Below are 24,307 nucleotides of genomic sequence, written 5' to 3'. Positions count from 1 at the left end.
CAGCTTATTAAATCTTGCACAGAGTAGGCACGAACAAATGACAGAGACACGGGCTGAAGGAAAGGAAATGATTTCCCTGTCCCAAGCAAGTTGTACTTTTCCACATTCGCCTTCTACCCCGAGTTAGTTCTGCGCGAGCTCCACTAGATGGCAGCACGTACATCCAGAAAGTGTTCGACAGGCGAGACTGAGAAGCCCGGACTACAAATCCCAGAGTGAATTTTAAGCACTTGACTTGCTTCTGCCCTAGGAGCACAAGTTTGGAAGCTCTGGGAGACGCCATCCCCTCTCTGCTTTAAAGTAAGATTTCCTAATAGTTTTTAAATGAAACTTTGGACTGAGGGTGGGAGGTTAATTTCAGGTGTTGCTTTGTTATGCACTTTGCCTATTTCAGGATTAGTTTTAGTTGTTAAATCAGGATAAAGTTGGATTTTGAAGGAGTTTGAAACTCTGGTTTATTTATAAGTTTTTTTGCTAAAGAAAAGAAGATTTTTACAGTATCCGTCCCAACATTTTTCTTCCTGGTTTATGAAAACATTTCAAGCTCCTGAATGTGCTCTTTTGGTATCTCTGCAAATCAAAACTTGCTGATTACAGTATTAAGAATGCCATGGATTTATTGAAAGTTGCCACATTTTACCTTTTCAAATAGTTTGCTCTCATTTTTCCAAAGAAATTTGTTTTAGTTTGAGAATGCAGTTTAGCTAGTGTTAAGACTTTGGTCTTAAAATCTGATTCCAGAAAGAGACCAGCTAAGGTTTCAGAGTGAACAAAAAGGTTGCTTTGTGCTTCGGCAGTTGTTCAGTAAGTGCTTCTTTGGGGAGTCAAAGATTCCTGACTAAACCTTTGACATGAGCCTCTGCAGTGCCACATGTCACTATCACGCAACAGTGTTGTAAAATAACAGCTTTCAATATACTATGCTCAGGATTAGGGGAGGGTAAAGATGATTGGAGTCTATTTCTAAAGAATATTTTGAATTGTCCTCTTAACTCTTTTTACATGTAAAGTGAAATTTTATCTCTAAGAAGAGGGGGGGAAAATCACTGAAAGTTCATTGCCTCAAAGTAGGTCAAGCACTGTGAAAGCTCAGTTTCCCCATCGCCTAACAAATGCGAACATAATTGGGGAACATCAGTGAGTTGTAAGCTGGTCCCTGGAGCTTAGGCTTATAAGGTGGCTGTGTTAGTCTGGTCCTGTGGGAAACAGACTCTGATGACAGAAGCCAACATACACAGAATTTTCTTAGGGGAAATACTGGTGTGAGAGAAAATGAGGAAGGAAGTAGTTAAGGTTGTGAGAGCGGACCTCCTTTCAAATCCTCAGGCAAGGGAGGAAGAGAAGGAAGTCAGGTGGGTGGAAATGGGGCACACTGCTGTGCTTTCAGGGCCCCTTCAGCAAGGTGGTCCGGGGCCTCTCCAGTTGAAGTCAGCTGTGGGGAGGGAGCTCTGCATCCCCCAGAAGTGGGTGGGCCTTAGTAGCCATGGGCAAAATCTGGCTCAGAACGGCACCTGGGAAAGTGGCCTCCACATAAACTCGGCAGTGCAGCAACAGCTGTCAGATCCTGGCTGGTTCTTTCCATAATATCTTCAAACCCTGTTGCCTACAGGAGTAATCAGCCCCTTGGTATGGTGGAGCTTAGACTAAAGTGTGGATGTTAAAAGGGACGAGCACATTGGGTATAGGAAAAAGAATTAAAGAAAAACAAAAGGAAAAGAAAAAGGAAAATGGGAGGGTCAGGGGTGGAGGGTGCCTAAGCTCAGTGGCCCACACTTGTAATTCCAGCGCTTTGGCAGGCTCAGATGGGAGGTCCCCTGAGCCCAGGAGTTTGAGATTGCTGTGAGCTGTGAGGACACCACTGCACTCCAGCTGGGCAAAAGTATGAGACCTTGTCTCAGAAAAAAAAAAAAAAAAAAAACACCAAACTAATAAAAAAAAAAAAAGTTTAGATCTTATATCTCACATTCCTCAGACTGCTAAAATTAAAAGAAAATACAGCTGAAGAGAACAGAGATAAATTTCAAAAGGAAGGGCAAGATGATCTGAGCCCTCCAGGCAAAGCTAGCATAACGTACTTTATCGGGCAAGTGGACAGGTAATCGGGCGGAGTGATGGTTATGCCAGATGTGCTACCAACACTGTCCAGCTCACTTTACCCCACCCCCACCCCCGCCTTTCACTGGTCAAGCCTGGCCTTGCCTCCCTTGCTGCTGGAGGTGGTCAGGTGGCAGAGGTGAGCAATGCAGTGTAGGTAAGACTTTCTGGGAGGGCTTCCTTTTTGAATAGAAGAGTGAGCCCTCTCTGAAAGGCTTTGGCTTTTGCTCATCCTTTTCTTTTTGCCTAGAATGCAGTATAATGCTGAGGACACAGTAGCCACTTTGGGACCTGGTGTAAAGGTCAGAGGTGCACGCTGAGGACAGACAGAGCACTGCAAGAAAGGGAGACTGTGTTCCTGAAGACGGGCTCATTTAATGTCATTTGACTACTCCCCAGTCCCAGCTATATCACTGGCCATTTTTCTCTTCCTTTGATCTACAAAGTGACCCAAAGTTTGTCCATAAAGTCACCAAAAAATAGGGAAAATGGAAAATTATAACTAAATGTACCTTTATTTACAAAACTTTCAGTACAAAATATTTACAAAATATTTTCTATGTGTTGGCTCTGTCTTTGTAAAATTTTATACTGAACTTTTTTATATAAAGGTACATTTAGCTACAATTTCTCCTTTTCTGTATGTATGGCAATGTTATGGGCAACCTTTGGGACACCTGTACAATTCAAGCATTGGCCAAATACCTGATGCATATCAAATTTCCTCTGGGTCAAGTTTCTCAACCTCCCTCTTTTGGAAATTAATGACAATGTTTGTTAAAGTGTTACCACTGCATGTTTAAGCTTTAAAAGAGATCAGCAGCATTGTTCACACAGCAAGACTAAGCAAGTCCAAGTTTACTTCTGGCTTTGCCGCCGCCTGGCTCTGTGATCTTGGGCAGGTGCAAGAAGTTTCCTCAATTGTAACATGAGGGTATTGGACTCAATTTGATTTTCCATACCTTTGTTCAATGAATTGCTGAAGCCATCGATAAGTCTTTTCAAGAGGTAAGGAAAAAGCATAAGGCATTGATAGTGCAAACCTCAACAGAAGTTTCCAGATTAATCAAGACACAACCCTGAGTATTAAGGACACAAACAATGCCATAGTAATGTGTGTAGGGGCGGTGGGGAGAATGGTGGTGGGAATGAGCACAGTCTCAATGGCAGAAGCTGTCCTCTCTGGGTACTGAAGGAAGCAAAAGTTGAGCTAAAGTCCAATGGCTGTCATTTCAGTGGGTTACACTAAGGTACCCACTATTAGGTAAGTACTAGAGTAAGATCTACTTACTAGATCTACTTAGATAGGTATCAAGAGTAACAATCAGAATTCTTGGAGAGTTTATTTTTATTTATTTATTCATTTATTTATTTTTGAGACAGAGTCTCACAATGTCTCCCTCAGTAGAGTGCCATTGCATCACAGCTCACAGCAACCTCAAACTCTTCGGCTTAAGCAATTCTCTTGCCTCAGCCTCCCAAGTAGCTGGGACTACAGGCGCCTGTCACTATGTCCGGCTGTCTTTTTGTTATCATTGTCATTGTTGTTTGTAGCAGGCTGTGGCCCAGTTCCAACCCAGCCCCAGCAAATGTGGCCTGTGCCCTAAGCACTGAGCTATGGGTGCCGAGCCTCATGGAGAGTTTAGATGATGGGACTACTTGCCCAGAGACAGTGCCTTCAAGTTCTTAAAGGAGCCCACGGAACTGTTCATTCCAGCTGTTACTGCTTGCACGGGACCATGTGCTACAGTGTAACCCCTTAAAGCAGGGGTCCTCAAACTTTTTAAACAGGGAGCAAGTTCACTGTCCCTCAAACTGTTGGAGGGCCAGACTGCAGTCCCCGGGACGAGTTGGCTGCTAAGCAGGACAGGCAGCGGCAGTTATAACATCCGCCGGGCTGGATAAATGTCCTAGGCGGGCTGCATGTGGCCCACGGGCCATAGTTTGCGGACACCTGCTTAAAGTCCTGTGTTTTTAGATTAAATTACAGGTTTCATTATGGGTCGACTTGATGGGAAAGTCATTGTCCTGACGGCTGCTGCTCAGGGGATCGGCCGCGCAACTGCCTTAGTAAGTTACTATCTTTGGTCCTTAACTTTTGAGGTATTGAATTATGTGGGCTTATGCCAGGGTTATTTAATTCTGTTCTGCTTTTTTTTTTTTTTTTTTTTTACTTTTTTGCTTTTGTTGTATTAAGTTACAAAATAAATAAGTAAGTCAATATTCCTGACCCCAGGCAGAAGAAGGAATGAATGCTTCACGTGTTTATTATGTGACATCAGTGATCACCTTTGACTCTGAGAAACTTAATTCTGCCTCAGCTTCGTTATTTCATCATAATAAATCTGCAGGGGCTTTTCAGGGGTGCACGCGTTCTGATATTATGTCAACTGACATATAGACGCCAGAGTTTTAAGATGGTTGGATTGCCTTTGTCTCCTGATTTATATCAACTTTCCCACCTTATCCTCCCTCTTGAGCTAATGATACACCTTAAGTATAATGGAAAGCTACAGTTTGACATTTACGAAAACACTAGTGTATTCTTAAGAGGAAAAGAATTTTTCCTTACTATTTGGAGGTCAGTCACTTGCCCAGAAATGGCATGTAGTCTTTTATCCCAGCATAGCAGTGACTTGTAAAATCACAATTTTGTTTGGTATTAAAGGGACAAATTCAGATGATAAGCACAATGTATGTCACCTTGTTCTAATTTGATAAATAACAGTAGTAACCATGGAGAAGGGGGTGACCCTAGATAGTTTGAAATTCCCCCCATTTTATAGGGATGACAACAATGGAAGTAAGATAAAAGAGAAATAAGATAATACGACAAGGGGCCAGATGGCTTGCCATTCATGACGGCAGTTTAATAAATAAACAAAGGATTTATTTGTACTTCGTGTTCACCAGGCTTTTGCAAGAGAAGGTGCCAGAGTCATAGCCACAGATATCAATGAGTCCAAACTTCAGGAGCTGGAAAAGTACCCGGGTAAGCAACTTAGCAGCTTGATCTTGGGATCCGGAATCTGCAAGGTATTATAAAAGAATGATACTTGGGCTCGGCACTGCGGCTCAAGTGGCTAAGGCGCCCGCCACATACACCTGAGCTGGCGGGTTTGAATCCAGCCTGGGCCCACCAAACAACAATGATGGCTGCAACCAAAAAAATAGCCGGGAGTTGTGGTGGGCGCCTGTGGTCCCAGCTACTTGGGAGGCGGAGGCAGGAGACTTGCTTGAGCCCAAGAGTTGGAGGTTGCTGTGAGCTATGATGCCACAGCACTCTACCCAAGGCGACAGCTTGAGGCTCTGTCTCAAAAAAAAAAAAAGAATGATACTGATGTGCTGAAAGAAAATTAGCCGCTTAGCTCCATGGGCCTTCTCTCTTTATAGTCCAGCTCTCTTGATATCAGATCTCTATTCTGTGAACCTACAGATAAAAATCTATGAACTTAAACGCATTAAAAACGTTGAAAATGTGTACTGAATTTTTTTTATTTAGTCAGCATGTTGAGGGATTCCATTCTTAATTACAGAGTTACATGTGAAAATTTAACAATGGTTTTGTTAACTGTCAGTAACAACTTTTCACTTCTGTGCCTGCCCCTAGGGTAGTACGGTCCAATAACAGTGTGATGTGAGCCAATATATAATTTTACATTTTCTAGTAGCCACATTAAAGAAGTAAAAAGAAAAAAGTTAGAATCGATTTTCATAATGTATTTTATTTCATCTAAATATACCTTATAGTATCATCTCAAAGTGCACTGAGTATAAATAATTATGAATAGAATATTTTATATTCTTTTTTATACTTTTTTTTATTTAAAAATTAGAATGTTATTATAAGCTTCCATCATCAATTTTCTCTTCAGCTGTATAGCAGTATAATTGACAAAAATTGCATATATTCAGGGAACATAACAGGCTGTTTTGACATTTACTATAAATTGATTGTCACGGTCAAGCTAATTAATACATCCACCACCTCAAGTAGTTACCTTTGTGTGTGTGCACACATGTGTATGTGTGTGAGTCTGGTGAGAATATTTAACATTTACTATCTTATTAAATTTCAAGCATATAATACATTATTATTAACTATGGTTACTCTGCTGCAATTAATAATTTAGTAACTAGTACAGATGTACATTAGGTCTTCAGAACTTACTCATAACTACAAGATAGTACCTTTGACCAGCATTCCAACATTTTCATACTAAATCTTTAAAATTCATGTGTGTTTACATGAACAGCATGTTCCGGGTCACACTAGCTGTTTTTCACATGTTTGATGCCACGAGTGTCTAGTAGCTGCCATGCTGGAGACAGCTCAGCCCTAAAATCACACATGTTGATGAGAAACTCTAAGATTACCCGAATTATTCAGGTGTGCACCACCCAGAACCTGACTCTCACATCAAAGGACTTCAGTTACAGTTACTGTGAAAGAAAACAGAGATCTCCCATTTGGGAGATCATTGTTCCAGCCAAATAGGGCAGGTTATGTAATCAAACACAACTAAGTTCCTTGAGGAGTTATCTGAATTAGAACATGTCAAGTGCTGGGCTCCATAATTCAGTGGTTAGAGCACTGGTCTTGTAAACAGGGGTCACAAGTCCAGTTCTCACTGGGGCTTCTGGCTGATTTAAAAAAGAAAAGAATATGTTAAGTTCTAATTTCAACAAATCAAAGTAAAGCTGCTATACTAGGAAAGTGCAAAGGTAAAAAGGTGTTTCTGAAACAGAATTTCAGTCTTCCCTTTCTTTATTAATCTTTTTTTTCTATGTTCAAAAGTATTAATAAATAGACCATATTTTTTTTTAAAATGCTGCTTTTACTAGAGAACATTCAGGGTGTTGTAGTAACTAGTATAGCGTGAATCTCTCAGGCTCCGTGCGGATCTCTTGCGTCTAGCCGTCAAGTGTTATCCCCTCTCCTGACCCCCTCAGTTCTCCTTGCAATGTAAATTTAGTCCTGAAATACGTGCTGATACCTTGACTCTCAGAGTCCTTTCTAATAATTAACAGAAATGGCATGAAGGGGAAGCTCACAAATAGAAACACTCTTATATCCACGGCCCCTGCCCTCTCCCGCCCCTCACTCAGACAGAATTCAGCGTGCTGTGCAGGTACCAGCAGCTCAGTCTCTGGGGCAGGGGAGGGCTACACCGGGCAGGCCCACTCTCAGGTGCTCCTCCTGGCTTACTGGGGCACTTTCACTGCAGGTCAGTCAGACCTCACTGTAGGGTCATCGTTTGGAAAAGCCCCTCATTACTCCACTTGGACACAGAGGAAGAGGGACGGTGTGTTATGGGGAGGTGCAGATGGGGTTTAAGTTTATAATGAGACCCTAGTAATTAGGTCAACAATCCTATGAAGCCTAACTGGATGCTGCAGTCTTCACATTGCAGACTTCAGAATAGCCAATCTCCAAAGCTAAACGTTTGTTATGGTTATAGGTAAGTAATGTCTTCGTTTTTATTTTTTTAGGTATTCAAATTCGGGTCTTGGATGTCACAAAGAAGAAACAGATTGAACAGTTCGCCAATGAAATTGAGAGACTCGATGTTCTCTTCAATGTTGCTGGGTAATTTGTAACTTTTTAATTTTACTTTCCTTATACAAAATTTTCTAGGAATTTTATTAAAAGAATTTTGATCATATGGCAAAATCATTCATTGTGAACCATGGCATATTCCTTGGGAAACAGGGCTAGATTTTAGGCAGCATTTTTTTTTTTTTTTTTTTTTGAGACCCAGTCTCACTTTGTCACCCGGGTAGAGTTCTGTGGTATCATAGTTCACAGCAACCTCCAACTCTTGGGGCTTAAGTGATTCTCTTGCCTCCGCCTCAGGCACCAGCCACAATGCCTGGCTATTTTCAGATATGGGGTCTCGCTCTATCTCATGAGCTCAGGCAATCTACCCACCTCAGCCTCCCAGAGTGCTAGGATTACTGGTGTGAGTCACTGCATCTGGCAAGGCAACATTTTCATTACATATAAATTCAGCAATTAAGACAACTACAGAGGTTGAAATGACCTAGGGCAGTTGAGGTCTACTCAAGACAATCGGTACTGATACAAAGCTGGATCATGTGTTACGTGTATGGAAATTAAATTAAAGCAGTAATTTCTGATGATCTATTTTATAAGTAATTTGCCCATGTTCATATAAGAACATACCCAGAGGCATAAAAAAGTTAGCAAAGTGAGTTTTTGAGCTTCCTTTAAATTTTCACCAGTGTAGGGGATATAGAAATACATTACGTGTATCCTGCTGCCAGCAAACTGACATTCCAGTAGAGCTGGAGGTACTGTGGTGCATGGCAGCCACAGCCAACGATATTTTATAATTACTTGCATCGTCTAGTTAGTCCAGAGGACCAAATCGAGAGGGTTCCAATGTTTAGGAAGCTTCCTTCAGAAAGTGTGACTGAAAGAGTAGAGGTCTTTTTGTAGGTTTGTTTGGTTCAGTCTTAACATCGCTCATGTAACATCGCATGTGTTAGAACTGCGTAATTCTTCACTGCTCGGAGATGGTGAGACGCTTGTTTTCCTTGCAATTTTGATTTCCCTTCAGAATGCTAAATCTGTGCCACCTGAGGGCACTGTTGCTCTTGCAGTAGGAGTCAGGTAAGGCCCATGTCCTGTTCTCCTGTATTTGTTGTTTGTTTTTAATGACATTGGCGTTGATGTTTCCAATGCAGTTGATACAGACCTTGCTATGTTTGATGACCCCAAATTCTTGCCTTCTTGTAAAAGAGGGATGCTGTTTTCAGATGCCATGTTCTAACCTAAGTTGTTGGGATTCTAACTAACCTAAAATATTAAGGAATACTGTGTTTGAATTGTTTAAAAGTCTTGATAAGGGAGACTTGGGTTAAATTAATAAGTGATAGTTGAAGTGATCAGGAAATGGAAATTTTTAATGGTAATCCCCTCCCACCCACCCCCGTTTAATTGTATTTTCAGTTTTGTCCATCATGGAACTATCCTAGACTGTGAAGAGAAAGACTGGGACTTCTCAATGAACCTCAACGTGCGCAGCATGTACCTGATGATCAAGGCCTTCCTTCCTAAAGTAAGACAGCCCCACTGCTGGCATGAGCTCCACTTAGGGCTCCATGCTGGACACCAGAAATATACATGGGACATTCATACCAAGGCGTTCATTTAACCTTCCAGTTCATCCATTCAAGAAATATATATGTATACACACATATATACATATACATACACACACACATACATATACATACACACACACACACACACACATATATATATATATTATTTTGGTTTTTTGGAGACAGAATCTTACTCTAGTCACCAGACTGGATTACAATGGCATCTTCATAGGTCACTGTATCTTTAAACTCCTGGGCTTATAAAGGGATTCTTCTACCACAGCTTCCCAAGTAACTGGTACTACAGGCTTGCAACAACATGTCCAGCTAATTTTTCTTATGTTTTTGTAGACACATAGTCTGGCTGTGTCATCCAGTCTGGTTTCAAACTCCTGGGATCAAGTGTTCCTCTGGTCTCAGCCTCGCAATGTGCTGGGATTACAGGCATGAGCCATGGCGCCCAGCATTCAGGGAATCTTTGTTAAGCACTTTCTACATGCCAGGCTCTGTGTGGGACGTGGGAAACACATCAATGAACTAAACAAAGTCCCTTTGTAAGGGAAGTCCCTTTATTGGGGGTAAGAGACAATAATAAGTAATTAAATAGACATATAATATGTGTTTATAAGTAGTATGAAGAAAAAGAAGCTAGGTTATCAGTGAGGCCCTATTGGACCTCACTGGGTAAGGTGAAATTTTCATAGTGATTCAAATGAAGATAGGGACCTGATCATTTAGATACCTGGGGAGAGAGCTCCAGGCAAAAGGGCCAGCAAGGAGGCACATAGGACTGGACTGATCCTATGACGTAGGTACTGTTTTATCACCCACTGTACAAAAGATGAACCGAGAGGTTAGGTAACTTGCCCAAGGTTACACTAGCCAGTGGTTAGAACCAAGGTTTGAAGCCTGAAAGTTCTGCCCCTTCATGAATCTCAAGGTGTAGGCACAGAAGTGTGTGCTGAGGCTTCCCCTTTCACTCTTGTTTTTAGCTGAGCCACAGAGGTGAGAGCCAGTGTGTCCTAAAGAGAGCCTCCCTCCTGAGTGTGCCTCTGTTGAATCTCAAGCCTTCACACATCTCCTCAATGTTTCTAATTTTATTTTACAAACAAGTGTCTTTTGGTATAAAACACTATGTAGGTTTTGTTTAGTTCCTTGCTCTGGGGCGTATAAATATGGAAACATGTATCGCCAACTTTGAGCTTGGAAGCTGGTTGTAGCAGCAGCCTGGGCTCAGATAGTTAAAGGGGTTGACTAAGTACAGCCCTGGCTCAGCTCAAAGTTATAAACTGAACCCAAATGAAGTGCAGAAGAATCATCTTTCCCTTCCATCCTAGCCAGGTTAGCTGACTGACGGTGCCGAATACTGTCCAACACAGAGCAGGAGAAAGTGGCACAGCAGGGCTGATGCTTTTCTCTGAATATTCAACCTCACGTCAAATTGGATCCAGGAAAATTAGAGAAACTAACTTAGTACTGAAGGATATTTTTCCCCCAAATCTACTTGCTTAGCGCCTAGAAGGGATCTCAGTGGGTCCACAAAATTGAACTAGCAAATTTTTTATAAGTGTACGTTGCCTTTTTTGCCTATTTGGCATTTATGAGAATCTGTATTATTTGGAACTTGAATGTGTTTTTTGAAAACAGATCCTTAGCATAGGATATTGTGGTGGAGCAGAAGCTGCGGCAGAAGTGGAAAACTTAGGTCATGGCAGGAGAGACTGTTGCACGTGTACAAGACTCATTTGCAGAACCAGCACGCTTTATGTCTGAAGTGCATTACAAATAAGAGGGTAGGGGTGAGGTACAGTGGAGTGAAATTTAAACTTGTGTTACCTTTTAAAATATAGGAACACTAATTTTCAAATTAGTGAATTTGCCTATGATTTAAAACATCTTAACAATTATCCATTCGAGCCAAACAACTATATTTGTTAAAAGTCCCAAGGGATATTAGTGACTAGGGAGTAGAATTAGAAAGTGGCAGTGCCACTTGTTTAAAGTGACCTGACCAGCTTGACTCCTGGTCTCAGACACAGTCACCAGAAGTCCTTACACAGAATCTGAGCTCTGCTCCTGACTGGCCATGTGACCCGGGAGATGGCACTGGCACCTTCGGTGTCTATTTCTTCTATTGAAAGGGCAGGTGATAGATTACACAATCACTTCCAACCCTAATTATCTAGGATTGTCTGTGTCATTAACTATGACGCACATATGCCAGGTTAGAACTTTCCAGGGGAAGCCAGGATTTGAAGTCTAGACAGATCTCAAAGGTCAGGTGGTCAGAATATAGGCATACTTGTAGGAAATTTTTTGTTCAAGGATAGATACACAGAAAAGCATTCCAAGTCTGCAAGATCAGTGAAAAGATGGAGAATGAGTTGAAAATTATGTGTGAAGTTAATGCAAAATCCAAGGTCCACTAGAAGACAAAACCTGTTAGGGTAAAGAATTTGGGGACTTCTTTGTTGTTGGCATTTGTTTATTTGTTGTCTTGGTATTTTTTTTTTTCTTGCTGTATCTTATGAGAGTCCCCAGCACATGGAAATGCTCAGCAAACATTTGAATGAATAAATGAATCAAGGTTGTTGATCCAGGTGGAGGTCAACCATTGAACCATTAGAAATCCAATGTGCCAGTTTCTGCCACGGTTAATGGCTGAGCTCTGACCAATGGGACAGAAAGGCTGGGTCAGAATTAGACTATCTACAAACAGCAGGGGGGATTGTAAGGGGCCTTTCTAGCCCCCACCCAAGTTTCCAGGAGATTGTTCGTATATAATGTTATAATGTATGAGACACTTCACTTTATAGTCATACTTGCCAGATAGGGCTGTCACATGGGGAGCCAGGAAGAGCATTACACCATGTAGTGCCATGGCACTCTAGCTAGGATGACAGAGTGAGATTCAGTCTCAAGAAAAAATAACAACAAAACCCACAACAAAAAAAAAACAGCCCCTACACATTTGAGTTACCTCTGTTTCTGCTAAAGAAACTCACCCCAACAAAACTGAGGGGGTTGTTTTCCCTCTAGACCCTTTACACTGCCTGTTGAGACTTCTCTTTAGAAACCTGTTCTTGACTTGATTTTCTTGATTTTTAAACACATACCACAAACACGTCCTGGCTTTCCTCCTGTCTTCTATCGTTTGTGGTCTTTCCTTTCCCCCACTAGTTGTTGAGACTCTCCGCTGCTCTCCTGCCCTCCATCACCTCCTACTCATTGTTTGGGTCCCCTGCCCAGTCAGCAGGTGCGCTGAGAACTTAGTGCCCAGTAGCCAGGATTTCTCTCAACTTCCTGTTTCTTCCTCCAAAACATCCATGGGTGTCTGTGCCCTTGAATATATGCATATATTTATATTCTTGAAGCCATACATACATATTATAATTGGGGCAAGTTTATTTGAAAACTTTGTAATTCAGAGTAGCTTTTTTTTTTTTTTAGTCTTACTATGTCACCCTTGGTAGAGAGTACTATGGTGTCACAGCTCACAGCAACCTCAAACTCTTGGGTTTAAGTGATTCTTTTGCCTCAGCCTCCCATGTAGCTGGGACTACAGGTGCCCGCCACAATGCTCAGCTATTTTTTTGTTGCAGTTGTTATTGTTTAGCAGGTCTGGGCCAGGTTTGAACCCGCCAGCCCTGGTGTATATGGCCGGCGCCCTAACCACTGAGCTACAGGCACCGAGCCTAGAGTAGCTTTTTTCCTTATGCATTCCTTTAGGTCTCAGGCAGGGCCTAGCAATCTGCATTGTAAACCGGCACCCCAGGAGATCCTAATTCATCAGAATGTATTGACTACCTACTGTGTATACTGTCTAGGAAGACAAACAGCCCAACACCCTCCTCTTTATAAATTTACATGTTAGTGGGGAGATTCTGAAGGAGGAGTTTTAGGAAACACTGCCATCCTCCTCTGGTACCCGCAAGTATTTCTACAGCTTTGCTTTCTTTCTTTTTTTTTTTTTTTTTTTGAGACAGAGCCTCAAGCTGTCCCCCTGGGTAGAGTGCCGTGGCATTACAGCTCACAGCAACCTCTAACTCCTGGGCTCAAGTGAGTCTCCTGCCTCAGCCTCCCAAGTAGCTGGGACCACAGGCGCCCGCCACAACGCCGGGCTATTTTTTGTTGCAGCTGTCATTGTTGTTTGGCGGGTCCACACACCTTTTCTGAATCCTGGATCAGCCTCCACCAATCTCTGTGTGGCACCGGAGTAAGCTTTGTAATCCCCAAATCGGAACATGCCACTCCTCCTCTGCTTTAAAACCCTCAGTGTCACTGCATTGCCTTCAGGGTAACACCTAAGTTCCTAAATTTAGTCCCTGTTGACCCCTGCAGCTTCCTCCCTCTCATACCTGCATTCCAGACAGACCCAGCCCCTCCTCCAGTTCCTGATGAAGCTTTTATGTGGCACCCTCTGCTTAAAACACCCTTTATTTTTCTGACTAGTACTCTAGTTTTCAAAAGTCAGCCCATATAGTTCCTCTTCAGAAAGTCCCCTCTCAGTGTCTCCTTGCCTGAACTGGTCTATTCTTGCCCTACCCTCCTCTTGGAGCTCTGTGGAGGGCTCTGTTGTCACTGCATGGGGGATATGCCACCCTGAAGGCTGGGACTATGACGTTGATCTTTCAATCTCCTGGACCTAGCCCAATACCTGATCACAGTAGGTATTCAACAAATACGTGTTGAACGGAGACATAGTCTCCTAGTATTTGGAACACACAGTAACGATTAACATTCTTTCCCATTTCATTTAGCTCAGAGTTAATTCTTGGTCTTGCTAATGCCCTTGCATCATGGGAAGATGGTAATCCCCTCAGGAAACCTAATTTGTGTGTACACAAGCCACCAATTCCTAGCAACGGTTAATGAGGTGTTGTGGGTTTACTGTCAAGACTGCCTAACTGAGTAACTGAGCTGGGTGTGGTGGCTCACACCTGCAATCCTAGCACTTTGGGAGGCTGATGCAGGTGGATCACTTGAGCTCAGGAGTTCAAGACCAGCCTGAGCAAGAGCAAGACCCTGTCTCTACTAAAAATAGAAAAACTAGCCAGGCATTGATGAGAGTGCCTATAGTCCTAGCTACTCCGGAAACTGAGGCAAGATCGCTTGAACTCAAGAGTTTGAGGTTGCTGTGAGCTATGACACCATAGCACTCTACCAAGGATGACAAAGTGAGACTCTGTCTCAAAGAAAAAAGAAAATAAAAGAAAGACTGCTTAACTGAATGTAATATTAATAGCTAAGAAGATGATTTAATTGTTTCTGCAAACAGTAAGTAAATGCAAATGCAAATCTTTTAACCAGGTAGTATTTATACCCTGCAGAATGGGATTTTTTTGTATTTGTTTTGTTTTGGCAGATGCTTGCTGAGAAATCTGGCAATATTATCAACATGTCCTCTGTGGCTTCCAGCATCAAAGGTAGGTCTGTTTTTCTTAGAGGATTGTGACCTTCTCTCTCTCCTTCTCTCTCTCACACACATACACACACACACAGTTACAAGCTATGGGTTTCGGGAACAGGCATAGCAAAGATCATTAAATCCTCACATAATTTCAAAACTGCTTTTTAAAAAATTATTCAGTTCTTTAGGCATTAGACTTTTCATTTTAAACGTGAGCTGGTGATAAAATGAAATACAAATTTGCAGGGGTTTTGTCTTCTCTAATGCCTTCTAGCGGATATAAAAATGAACATTGAACTCGAGAAGAAAACATTTGTCATGTAATTAGTTAAAAATGATGTTTTGTGCACCCATCATGTACCCAGACCCACCAAAGAATTCACAGTCCACAAGGGGGAGCCAGGCAGGCTTCTGTAGTGCTTCTGTAGTGCTATAGTATCATAACAGAGGTTTGCCGAAGGAGCTGTCCCAACAGGAAAAATAACTGCCTGTGGGTTTATGGAATGCTTTACTAAGACTTCTGTAGTGCTATAGTATCATAACAGAGGTTTGCCGAAGGAGCTGTCCCAACAGGAAAAATAACTGCCTGTGGGTTTATGGAATGCTTTACTAAGACAATTAATTGATCTGGGCCATGAGGGAGAAATCAAGCTGAAAGACCAAGATAGCAGTGCAAAATGCAGATAATGGCACAGACTGGCACAGAAGGATTTGTGAGTTTAAAATGAAATTGCTGCTGAGGTGACCGTCCTTCTCACTACAAGGATGTACACATTCAACATGCCTAAGGAAGAATGTGGTGAAGGGCCCAGGCCTTTGTTGTATTGTTTTGTTCTTGATTCTTACTTTCCTTTGGAATCTGCCTAGGGATTATACTGAGTGAAGATGAAAAACTAAGGCTACTGCTGTTACATAAGTGCAGCATTTCAACACCCGAGTCTCTATGAAGTTGTGCTATACTGATACTATCTTCCTAGATTCAGAAACTGGCCTTATTAAAGGAGAACACCTGATAGCAATTTTTGTAAAGGGGAAGTTGGAAGGAAGCCTGTAATGTCTATTGGGGGAAGCTATTTGTGTTAACTTCGTAAAGAAAACTATGTTTTTGATTCCATCAATTATTGAACCTTGCCTTCACCCTCAGGAGTTGAGAACAGATGTGTGTACAGCACAACAAAGGCAGCTGTGATTGGCCTCACAAAGTCTGTGGCTGCAGATTTCATACAGCAGGGTATCAGGTGCAACTGTGTGTGCCCAGGTGAGTCAGGCCCCATCGGCTACGATCTCGTCCTTTCTGACATTGAGTTTGCCACTCTGAAAAATAGCTACATAAGCTTGTTCACCACATTTTATTGTATTTCTGTCATTGGGAAATGTTCAAAAGAAAAAGGGTCTGGGTTCAATCAGATATAACAGGGCAGTTGTAAGTTGGGAAAGGCATGCTAAATCATGAGGAATGAGCCACAGGTACGAAGGGTTACTACTCAGGTATGCAGGACTGTGCAGAATCAAGTGGCTGAAAGACATGACTGGGCAGGGCCTGGTGTTCTGGAGGCAGACTAGGGATCACCTTGTGAGGCGAAATGTGAAAAGTGGACGTACTGGGTGGGACAGCAGGGACAGAGCAAGGGGAGCTTCCCAGAACACAGGGATTTACTAGAGTCATAAATTACCTGGGGTGGCCCATAAATTAAAAAAAAAGTATTGACCTTCCTTTATGCTGTAAAAGGGGGTTAGCAAACTATCACCTACCAGCCAAATCTGGGCTACTGCCTGTTGTGTAAATAAAGTTTTATTGAAACACATTAGCACCCAATTTGCTATGTATTATCTGTGACTGTTTTCATGCTACAATGGCAGATCAAATGGCTCTCAAAGCCAAAACACTTGTTGTCTTGCTCTTTATCAAAAAGGAATCCTGATTCCTCTGATCCCTCATATAAAGGAAAGAAGAAAAGCAGAACTTTCCTTTTTTCAGTAACTGTTTGTGTGTCTACAGTGATTTCTTAGTAACCAAGTAGGTGCACACATGGTTCTACCTATTTAAACTGAAAATAAGGTGCCTAATAAGGATTATTGATGTCCTCCAAAAAGAAATGAAACATTGCGTATCCAGGATCCAGGTTTCCCTCAGAAGTTCACAACTTAACATTGCAGGTTGTGGAGGGGAGCGCTTCAGAATTACCTGTGGGACCTTTCCAAACATGAAGGACATGCCAGAGTTCAGGGAAGGAGTTGGTGAGATAACTGTCATTTAGAAAGTCCTGCAGGAGATGTGACTGAATCCTGGGCTGAAAACCACTAACTGAAAGAGGGAAAACTAAATATCCTGCAACCTACAGAATTTCAGTGATTGAGATGTTCTATTTTCCTTGGAGTCGGAATAGTAAACACAGGTAACACTAAGAAAAAGGAGAATATAGGAGAGAGAATTTCACTGGGACAGATGTACCCTGATACTTGAGTCGAGCTATTCTTGGTGCCCTTTACCTAGTGGAATAAATGGCAAACTGATTTGGAAAATGTGGTTGTTTCAGCAGCTGAACTTATCAGAAGATTGGAAAATATGCTAGCAAATTCTATGGGACAAGGAACTGTCTGTGACTCACTGAACCAGTCACTATAGAAAATGTAAGAAATGTCTGGGATGGCGCTGATGATCGTACAGTCAGGAATCTTCAACCAGATTTATGTAGACTATGGCAGGGTCTGGCGGTCTGTGCCATGGACACAGCAGAGTCCAGGGACAGTGGAGGTCCTCTAAGGGCATGAGCTCGCTCTATGGTTTTCGTTGAATAGACATGAGTACCAGCCATACACAAAATATGATGCTCATTTACCTCAGTGGGAGGATGCTGTGAAAACTGTAGGGATGCGGGACAGAGTTAGTGAAAGCTCAGAGTGCACATTGCTGGTAATATTTGGGACATTAAGGAGGCTGTTGATGAGGGAGGTGGTGAAAATAGTATCGGAAACTGGATAAAAAGGGATCTTTGTTATGTAGTTTCAGAGAGGTTATCAACATTGTTGCCGGAAGGGATGGAAAGACAGAAAGTGTTCCTCGTGACCTTGCTGATCTAGCTAAGGCATTTTCCACCCAGGTTGAAAGTGCTGCCTGCTTATAGTAAAATGTGAGAAGAGAGAGGTAACCTAAAGAAGGGGCTCCGAAAAGGAGTGGGGTCTACTGATTAAAGATTCCCAGCTTCTCCAGAAAAATGACAAATGATGCTAAAGTTAAGAAATGATTTCTGAGTAAAGATCAGAAGTGACACACTCAGACATGATGTAAAGAAGAAGCTGAGGGTCTCAGAGAGCTCATGATTCTTCATAGTACTATTCAATCTGACAAAAAGGACCTCTACAGAGAATGCATGTATTATACGAATTAACAAAAAAGTCTGGGGAACTAGCTCTAGAGGAATAAGAACTAAATGGAATTTTTAAAAATGTTAACATTGTTCTTATTTTTCTTTGTTAAACAACTTAAATCTTTTTTTTGATTAAGAACTTGAAACCAAGGTTAAAAATAGGAATTTGAACCCAGTGAAAATAGGCAAGAGGTGATGAGGAAAATTTAGAAGCATAGAAATTACAGAGGACCGTGGCAGCCATGGAATTGTCTCCAAGGATCCCCATAGTAAATCTCAAAGCAGAGAATAGTTTTGTACTGGTAAAGTGCTTGTATGATTTTATCTATACCTCAGGGTTATAAGGATTGGCTGAGATAATACATCGAAAAGTGCTCAAAATCCATAAAGCATCATATAAATGCAATGGGATGAAAATATTTATCCTTCAGAATGTGGGATGATTCACCCTCATATCATATCACAAAAAATTCGTAGTCAGGGTTGTTAAAAATCATAGAAATGTTAAGGAAGTTACAAGCGTATTAAATAAGATGTCAGGCAGACAAAGGTAAAATGATCATTTTAAGTCAAGGAGAAGGATTTCACTGATCGTTACATAAAAAGGAAGTGGAAAGTTTGATTATTAATTTCTTTTTCAGTTTAAGTAAATAACCAAGCTGAATGTCCCCCTTTGATTTAGGAACAGTTGATACCCCATCTCTGCAAGAAAGAATACAAGTCAGACTAAATCCTGAAGAGGTACATCTAGCATTTTAAATGTGTTTAAACTTTTCGGTTAAAAAAATACCGCCTTCCTTATATACAACAGATAAATGTATAGAGACAGAAAGTAGAATGGTTGTTGCCAGGGGTTAGGGGAGGGGAAAACAGGGAGTTCTTGCTTAATGAGTGTAGAGTTTCAGTTTTGCAAGATGAAGAGAATTCTGGAGACAGTGGTGGTGGTGGCACAACAATGTAATGTGGGTTTTTTTTGTTCGTTTGTTTGTTTGTTTGAGACAGAGTCTCAAGCTGTCTCCCTGGGTAGAGTGCCGTGGTGTCACAGCTCACAGCAACCTCAAACTCCTGGGCTTAAGCAATTCTCTTGCCTCAGCCTCCCAAGTAGCTGGGACTACAGGCGCCTGCCGCCCATCTATTTTGTTTTTGTTGTTGTCACCCTTGGTAGAATACTGTAGCCTCATAGCTCACAGCAACCTCCAGCTCTTGGGCTTAGGTGATTCTCTTGCCTCAGCCTTCCAAGTACCTGGGACTACAGGCAATAACCTGGCTATTTTTTTGTTGCAGTTTGGCTGGGGCCGGGTTTGAACCCATCACCCTTGGTATATGGAGCCAGCACCCTACTCACTGGGCCACAGGCGCTGCCCAAGGCCCAGGCAGGTTTCCAACCCACTAGCCTTGGTGTATGGGGCCGGCGCCCTACCCACTGAGCTACAGGTGCCACCCAATGTAATGTGTTTAAACTCTATTGAACTCCACACTTACATTAGATTTTGGTAATCTAATTAGATTATATTACATTATGGTAAATTTTATGTTACATATATTTTGCCACGATTTTTAAAAATGAAAACAAAATGCCCTCGTCTTTAATAGCAGGAAGTAATATCACCTTGACCTGTCACAATATTAGTGCATTTTACTAATAGTTTATGTTGGGGCAAACTATTTTGAGTGACCATAACCCTGATTGATGGTTTGTTTGGGCAATAAGCCAGTGGTTCCTCTTGCTTTGGACGCCCAGAAGGAGGCACAGGTGAACACATATGGCAGCGCCATCACTGATGTTTGGTATGGTCTTTGATCACAGGCACAGAAGGACTTCCTGAAGAGACAAAAGACGGGAAGATTTGCCACTGCGGAGGAAGTAGCCATGCTGTGTGTGTATTTGGCTTCTGATGAAGTAAGCACTATTCTCCCCAAGGAGTTCGTTATCCTCAATCTCATTTGGCTACAATTTGCTCATCAAAATAATTTCGTTTTAGAGAGTTTATGGCATATATATGCTAAGATGCTACATTTATAAAATAGGGATAAGTTCTGATTCAGTTTGCCGATAGAAAGGCCACTTTGATCTGAGCCAGATTCTTCCTCATTTAGTCTTACATGTCATGAAATCTTGTAGCAAACAAAATGAAGGACTGCAAACATTAAAGTTCTCAATTTTCTGAGAGATAGTTACTTTCAAAAATTACAACTGGAGAAACCCTGATTAAATAGAATTCAAACCACTGAACCTCCAGGATTACAAGAGGTAAAATGGGGAGAGGGTTAAGCAAATATAACTGTGTCCAGGGGACACAGAGTTGGCATGTGATGTCTTTAGTTTTACCAGTGACTTATTTGGGAGAATTTCACTGGCTCCTTTTTTTCTATTCTCATCTGTCATCTGTGGAAATTCCTCATTCTGTCTCTTCCACTTTGCATTGCTTAGTAACCATTTGCTTCCTTAATGTCCATTGTACATTCTTAAGTGGCACAGAACCGAAGGCAAGGACTGTTTATAAAGTGCGGAGCACAGAACATCCTCCTCTGTTTTATGTCTTGGAATACTCCATAATCAGGGAACTATAATGTCTGAACAGAAAGAAGGAAAGGGCAGTAGGTAAGAGTGAGGGGTATGTTACTGCTCGCTCGTGCACCACACCAGGTGGCAAGTGAATGTGACAGATACAGGGGATGCACTGTCTGAGTCACACCGCAGTTACTTCTCAGAATTACAGGGCGTTCCAAACGTCTCCCTATGTAGGAAAAATTGCATAACAGCAGCTGTCTTGGAATTTTGTAATGAATATTTTATAAATAAAAGTATAGTTAGCTACCATTTCCCATTTTCCCTATGTCTGCTGACTTTTGAGGCACCCTGTATTAACAACAGTCGTTAACAGCTGGATAAATTACTGATGGAAAAGCACATTAACCTTTATGATTTCTCTGAATTCATACCTTCAGAAGAGCTCATTTGATTTGGGGCACTGCTGATAAGCTAAATTACCCTTGCTTAGCCAGAGTTTAGGTCACCAAATATTTGGAAATGTCCTGGCTTGAAATGTGCAACAAAGGGACCTTTGGATTTTTAGAGGAGCCAAGAGGAGTCAGATGTGTAACAGAGAGCTTGTCTTTTTTTTTTTTTTTTTGAGGCAGAGTCTCAAGCTGTTGCTCTGGGTGGAGTGCTGTGGTGTCACAGCTCACAGCAACCTCAAACTCTTGGGCTTAAGTGATTCTCTTGCGTCAGCCTCCAAAGTAGCTGGGACTACAGGCACCCACTACAACACCCAGCTATTTTTTTGGTTGTAGTCGTCGTTGTTGTTTGGCAGGCCGGGGCTGGATTCGAACCTGCCAGCTCTGGCGTAAGTGGCTGGCACGCTAGCCACTTGAGCTACAGGCGCCGAGCCAAGAGCTTATCTTTTAAAAGAACTTGGAGGACTTGGGTTCTTTCTTTGGTAAAGTGACAGCCTCCTAGTTTATCTACTGTGTATTATCAGCTTTTACATGTTGAACTTTTAAAACTTTTGTACTCATTTTATGATGTCTTTTCCTCCTTCTTTGATTATTTTAGATTTTAGATGAATTTAGAACTACGAACACAAATTTGAGTCTTCTTTATTCATTTTCAGTTAGAATATTTTTAAACTTCTACCAAAAGGATCAGCTGTAATTCTTTGGAAAATGAAAAACCCATGGGGACTAAAAGAGTAATTACTTTCATAAATCTCTTAATTGTATGAAAGTAATAAATAAAATATTATAGAAAAGATTGTAAATATTACATAAAATATTATATATTATATATATTTTATACAGATTTGGGTGTCTGAAACTAGTATAGAATATTTTTTCATAGCTGAATAGATGATAATTATCATTATTATTCATGTAAATTTTAAAAACACATTTAGTATGCTTTAGCTCCTGAAATTCCCTATGTATATCTATCAACTAAATATAACATACCTTTTTTAAAAAATCTGTTCAGTCATTAACATGACCGACACATTTATGTTCAAAGTTTAATGGTGGAACAAAATTCAGCTAGTTTTGAATAGTTCTGAGTTTCAAACTGAAATGTGCTATTTTAGCCTGTACTTTTATCCTAATTTGGGGAATGGCTATACATCACTACTCCTTAGTTTTGTGATTCTGAGAACAGTCCTAACAGACCCTGCTTAGACTGTGATACCTGCTCAGACACCAGCCAATGGCCACTTAGCTCTGGGTCACAACATTCAGATGTTCAACATCTAAATCATCTAAACTTTAATTTAGATTTTTCTAAATTCATTTCTTAAGAAAAACAAGAGAAAATTGTTTAGTTATCTTAATTATAGGAAAACTCAGGAAGCACAGCCTGCGTCATACCTGGTTAATTGTTCTGTCTCCTTGTATTTGTCACCGCAGTCTGCCTATGTAACTGGGAACCCTGTCATCATTGATGGAAGCTGGAGCTTATGATTTCAGCAATTTCTTGGTGGGAAGGAAGGTAGACCCTTCCAATCCATGGTGAACCTGGTTATGAAGAAAACTGATTGATCATCTCTTTCTTCATCTAGACATGTTAACGAAAACAAGCTTGTTTTAATGATGTCATTGTTCACAAAAGTCTGATTCTTTAATTATATTAATGTCTTTGTAATATCTTCTGAAATCATTGTAAGTAAATGAAATTAAAAAACACTGAACGCCTTGCAAGAGCACAGTTTTTAAAATACACCTCAATTTGTAAGTATCTATGTTAGTGAGTTAGGGCTGCTGTAACAAATTGCCATAGATTGCCTGGCTTTAACATCACACATTTATTTGTCACAGTCTGGAGGCTAAAAAATGTAAGATCAAGGAGCTAACAGATACAGTGTTTGGTGAGGGCCCACTTCCTGGTTTGCGGACAGTCATTTTGCAGTGTCCTGACACAGCAAGAGCAGAGAGATAGGTGTATCTGTTTATAAGGATGCTAATCCCATTTATGAGGGCTGCACCCTCACAACCTAATTGTTAACTCCCAAAGGTCCTACCTCCTAACACATGTACACTATCACATTGGGTGTTAAGGTTTCAACATACGAATTTGGGAAATGGGAGGTATACAAACATTCAGTCCATAGCAGCATATAAAGTTAAAATGTGGATTTGAAGGAAAAAAGAATGCTCTGGGTTTCTGGACCAGCTATTCCATTACTGGATCATGGGCAGCTTGGTGAGTGACATTAGACCAAGTCACCTAACTTATCTTGGATTTTAATTATTTGGTTTGTGAAATTAGAGAGTCGGACTAAATGACTTGGGTTTCTTAACACTGAAGCTTGTAAGTATAGCGGTATCTTGAAATGCCTTGTGCTGCACTGTACGTGTCTTTGTACATCTGTGAACAAATGAATTTTAAATAAACACACAATGAATTCCACAAAAGGTTCTGCATTAACAAATGCTCTGAGTCTTCTCAGAGCCAACCATAAACTATATAATTCTGGAAACATTAGCAATAAAAGTGAAGTAAAATTTAAACAAAAAGTTCAATGTTGTCCAAAGTCACATTAATCAAATCAGGTGATGTATCAATAAAGATCATATGACTGAAAGAAGAGGAAAAATATATTTCATCCCTGTGGTAAGAGGAAGTTGGATGTCACCAGAAATTTTTGAAAGCTTTAGAAGAGGATAGTTTGGTTTAGGAAAAAAATCAGTTTAGATGCTCTTAAGAAGGGTATTGGACGACACCTAAGTTCATCACCAGGGAGGACCTGAGAGAGAGAATGAGTGGTTTCTCTCTGGTGGAGGCATTTATTTGAGGACAGTCCTTCTTGCCTGAAGAGCTGTGATTAAAGTTGGCACTTACTTGGGAGTGAAAACCAGGTAAGCGTGCGTACACGCGCACGTACACACACACACGGGGTGGGGGGGAAGTGGGGCAGAGGAAAGGAAGCCGCAAAGATGGAAGCGAGGACTCAATGAAATAGAGTCAAACTGTCGATAGGTCTAAGACACAATACTGTAGCAAGGCAACATGTTAAAGAACTGGTCCCACTGGTCCCTGGAAGAAAGAATCCCGCCTTCCCACCCACAGCTGCAGGTGGGGCACCAGCACGGTTGCGGGTTCGGTTCAGGGACCGCGGGAGCACGCAAGCCATTGGCTGCCCGGCCCTGCACTCCCGGCTTCCGAACAGCCTGCTCTGCTCCCGGACTTTCCGGGGAGCCTTCCCGGGGTCCACGGACCCGCCCAGTGAAAACCAGCAACCGACACGCCGCGCAGGGGCGCCCGGAGGTCCCCGGAGTGTGCCGGCGGTAGGCCTGGGGCCGCCTGCCCCGGGGCGGC

General features: G+C 41.6%; 1 protein-coding gene across 1 annotated transcript; it reads left to right on the top strand.

Moving 5' to 3' along the window:
- Nucleotides 1-239: 239 nt before the first annotated feature.
- On the top strand, nucleotides 240-22,724 carry BDH2 (3-hydroxybutyrate dehydrogenase 2). The gene is made up of 10 exons (XM_003796332.3): nucleotides 240-300; nucleotides 4,073-4,164; nucleotides 5,008-5,086; nucleotides 7,588-7,684; nucleotides 9,071-9,179; nucleotides 14,591-14,651; nucleotides 15,780-15,893; nucleotides 18,686-18,744; nucleotides 19,811-19,903; nucleotides 22,399-22,724. Exons 2-10 carry the CDS (start codon nucleotides 4,093-4,095, stop codon nucleotides 22,450-22,452), a joined length of 738 nt encoding a protein of 245 aa, XP_003796380.1. The 5' UTR covers nucleotides 240-300; nucleotides 4,073-4,092; the 3' UTR covers nucleotides 22,453-22,724.
- The last annotated feature ends 1,583 nt before the right edge of the window (nucleotides 22,725-24,307 follow it).

This window comes from Otolemur garnettii, unplaced genomic scaffold (assembly GCF_000181295.1).
Source record: "Otolemur garnettii isolate 467f Iridium unplaced genomic scaffold, OtoGar3 scaffold00103, whole genome shotgun sequence".
Classification (NCBI taxonomy): domain Eukaryota; kingdom Metazoa; phylum Chordata; class Mammalia; order Primates; family Galagidae; genus Otolemur; species Otolemur garnettii.
The sequence above is the reverse complement of the archived record's forward strand: the minus strand, read 5'-3'. Positions and strand labels throughout refer to the sequence as shown.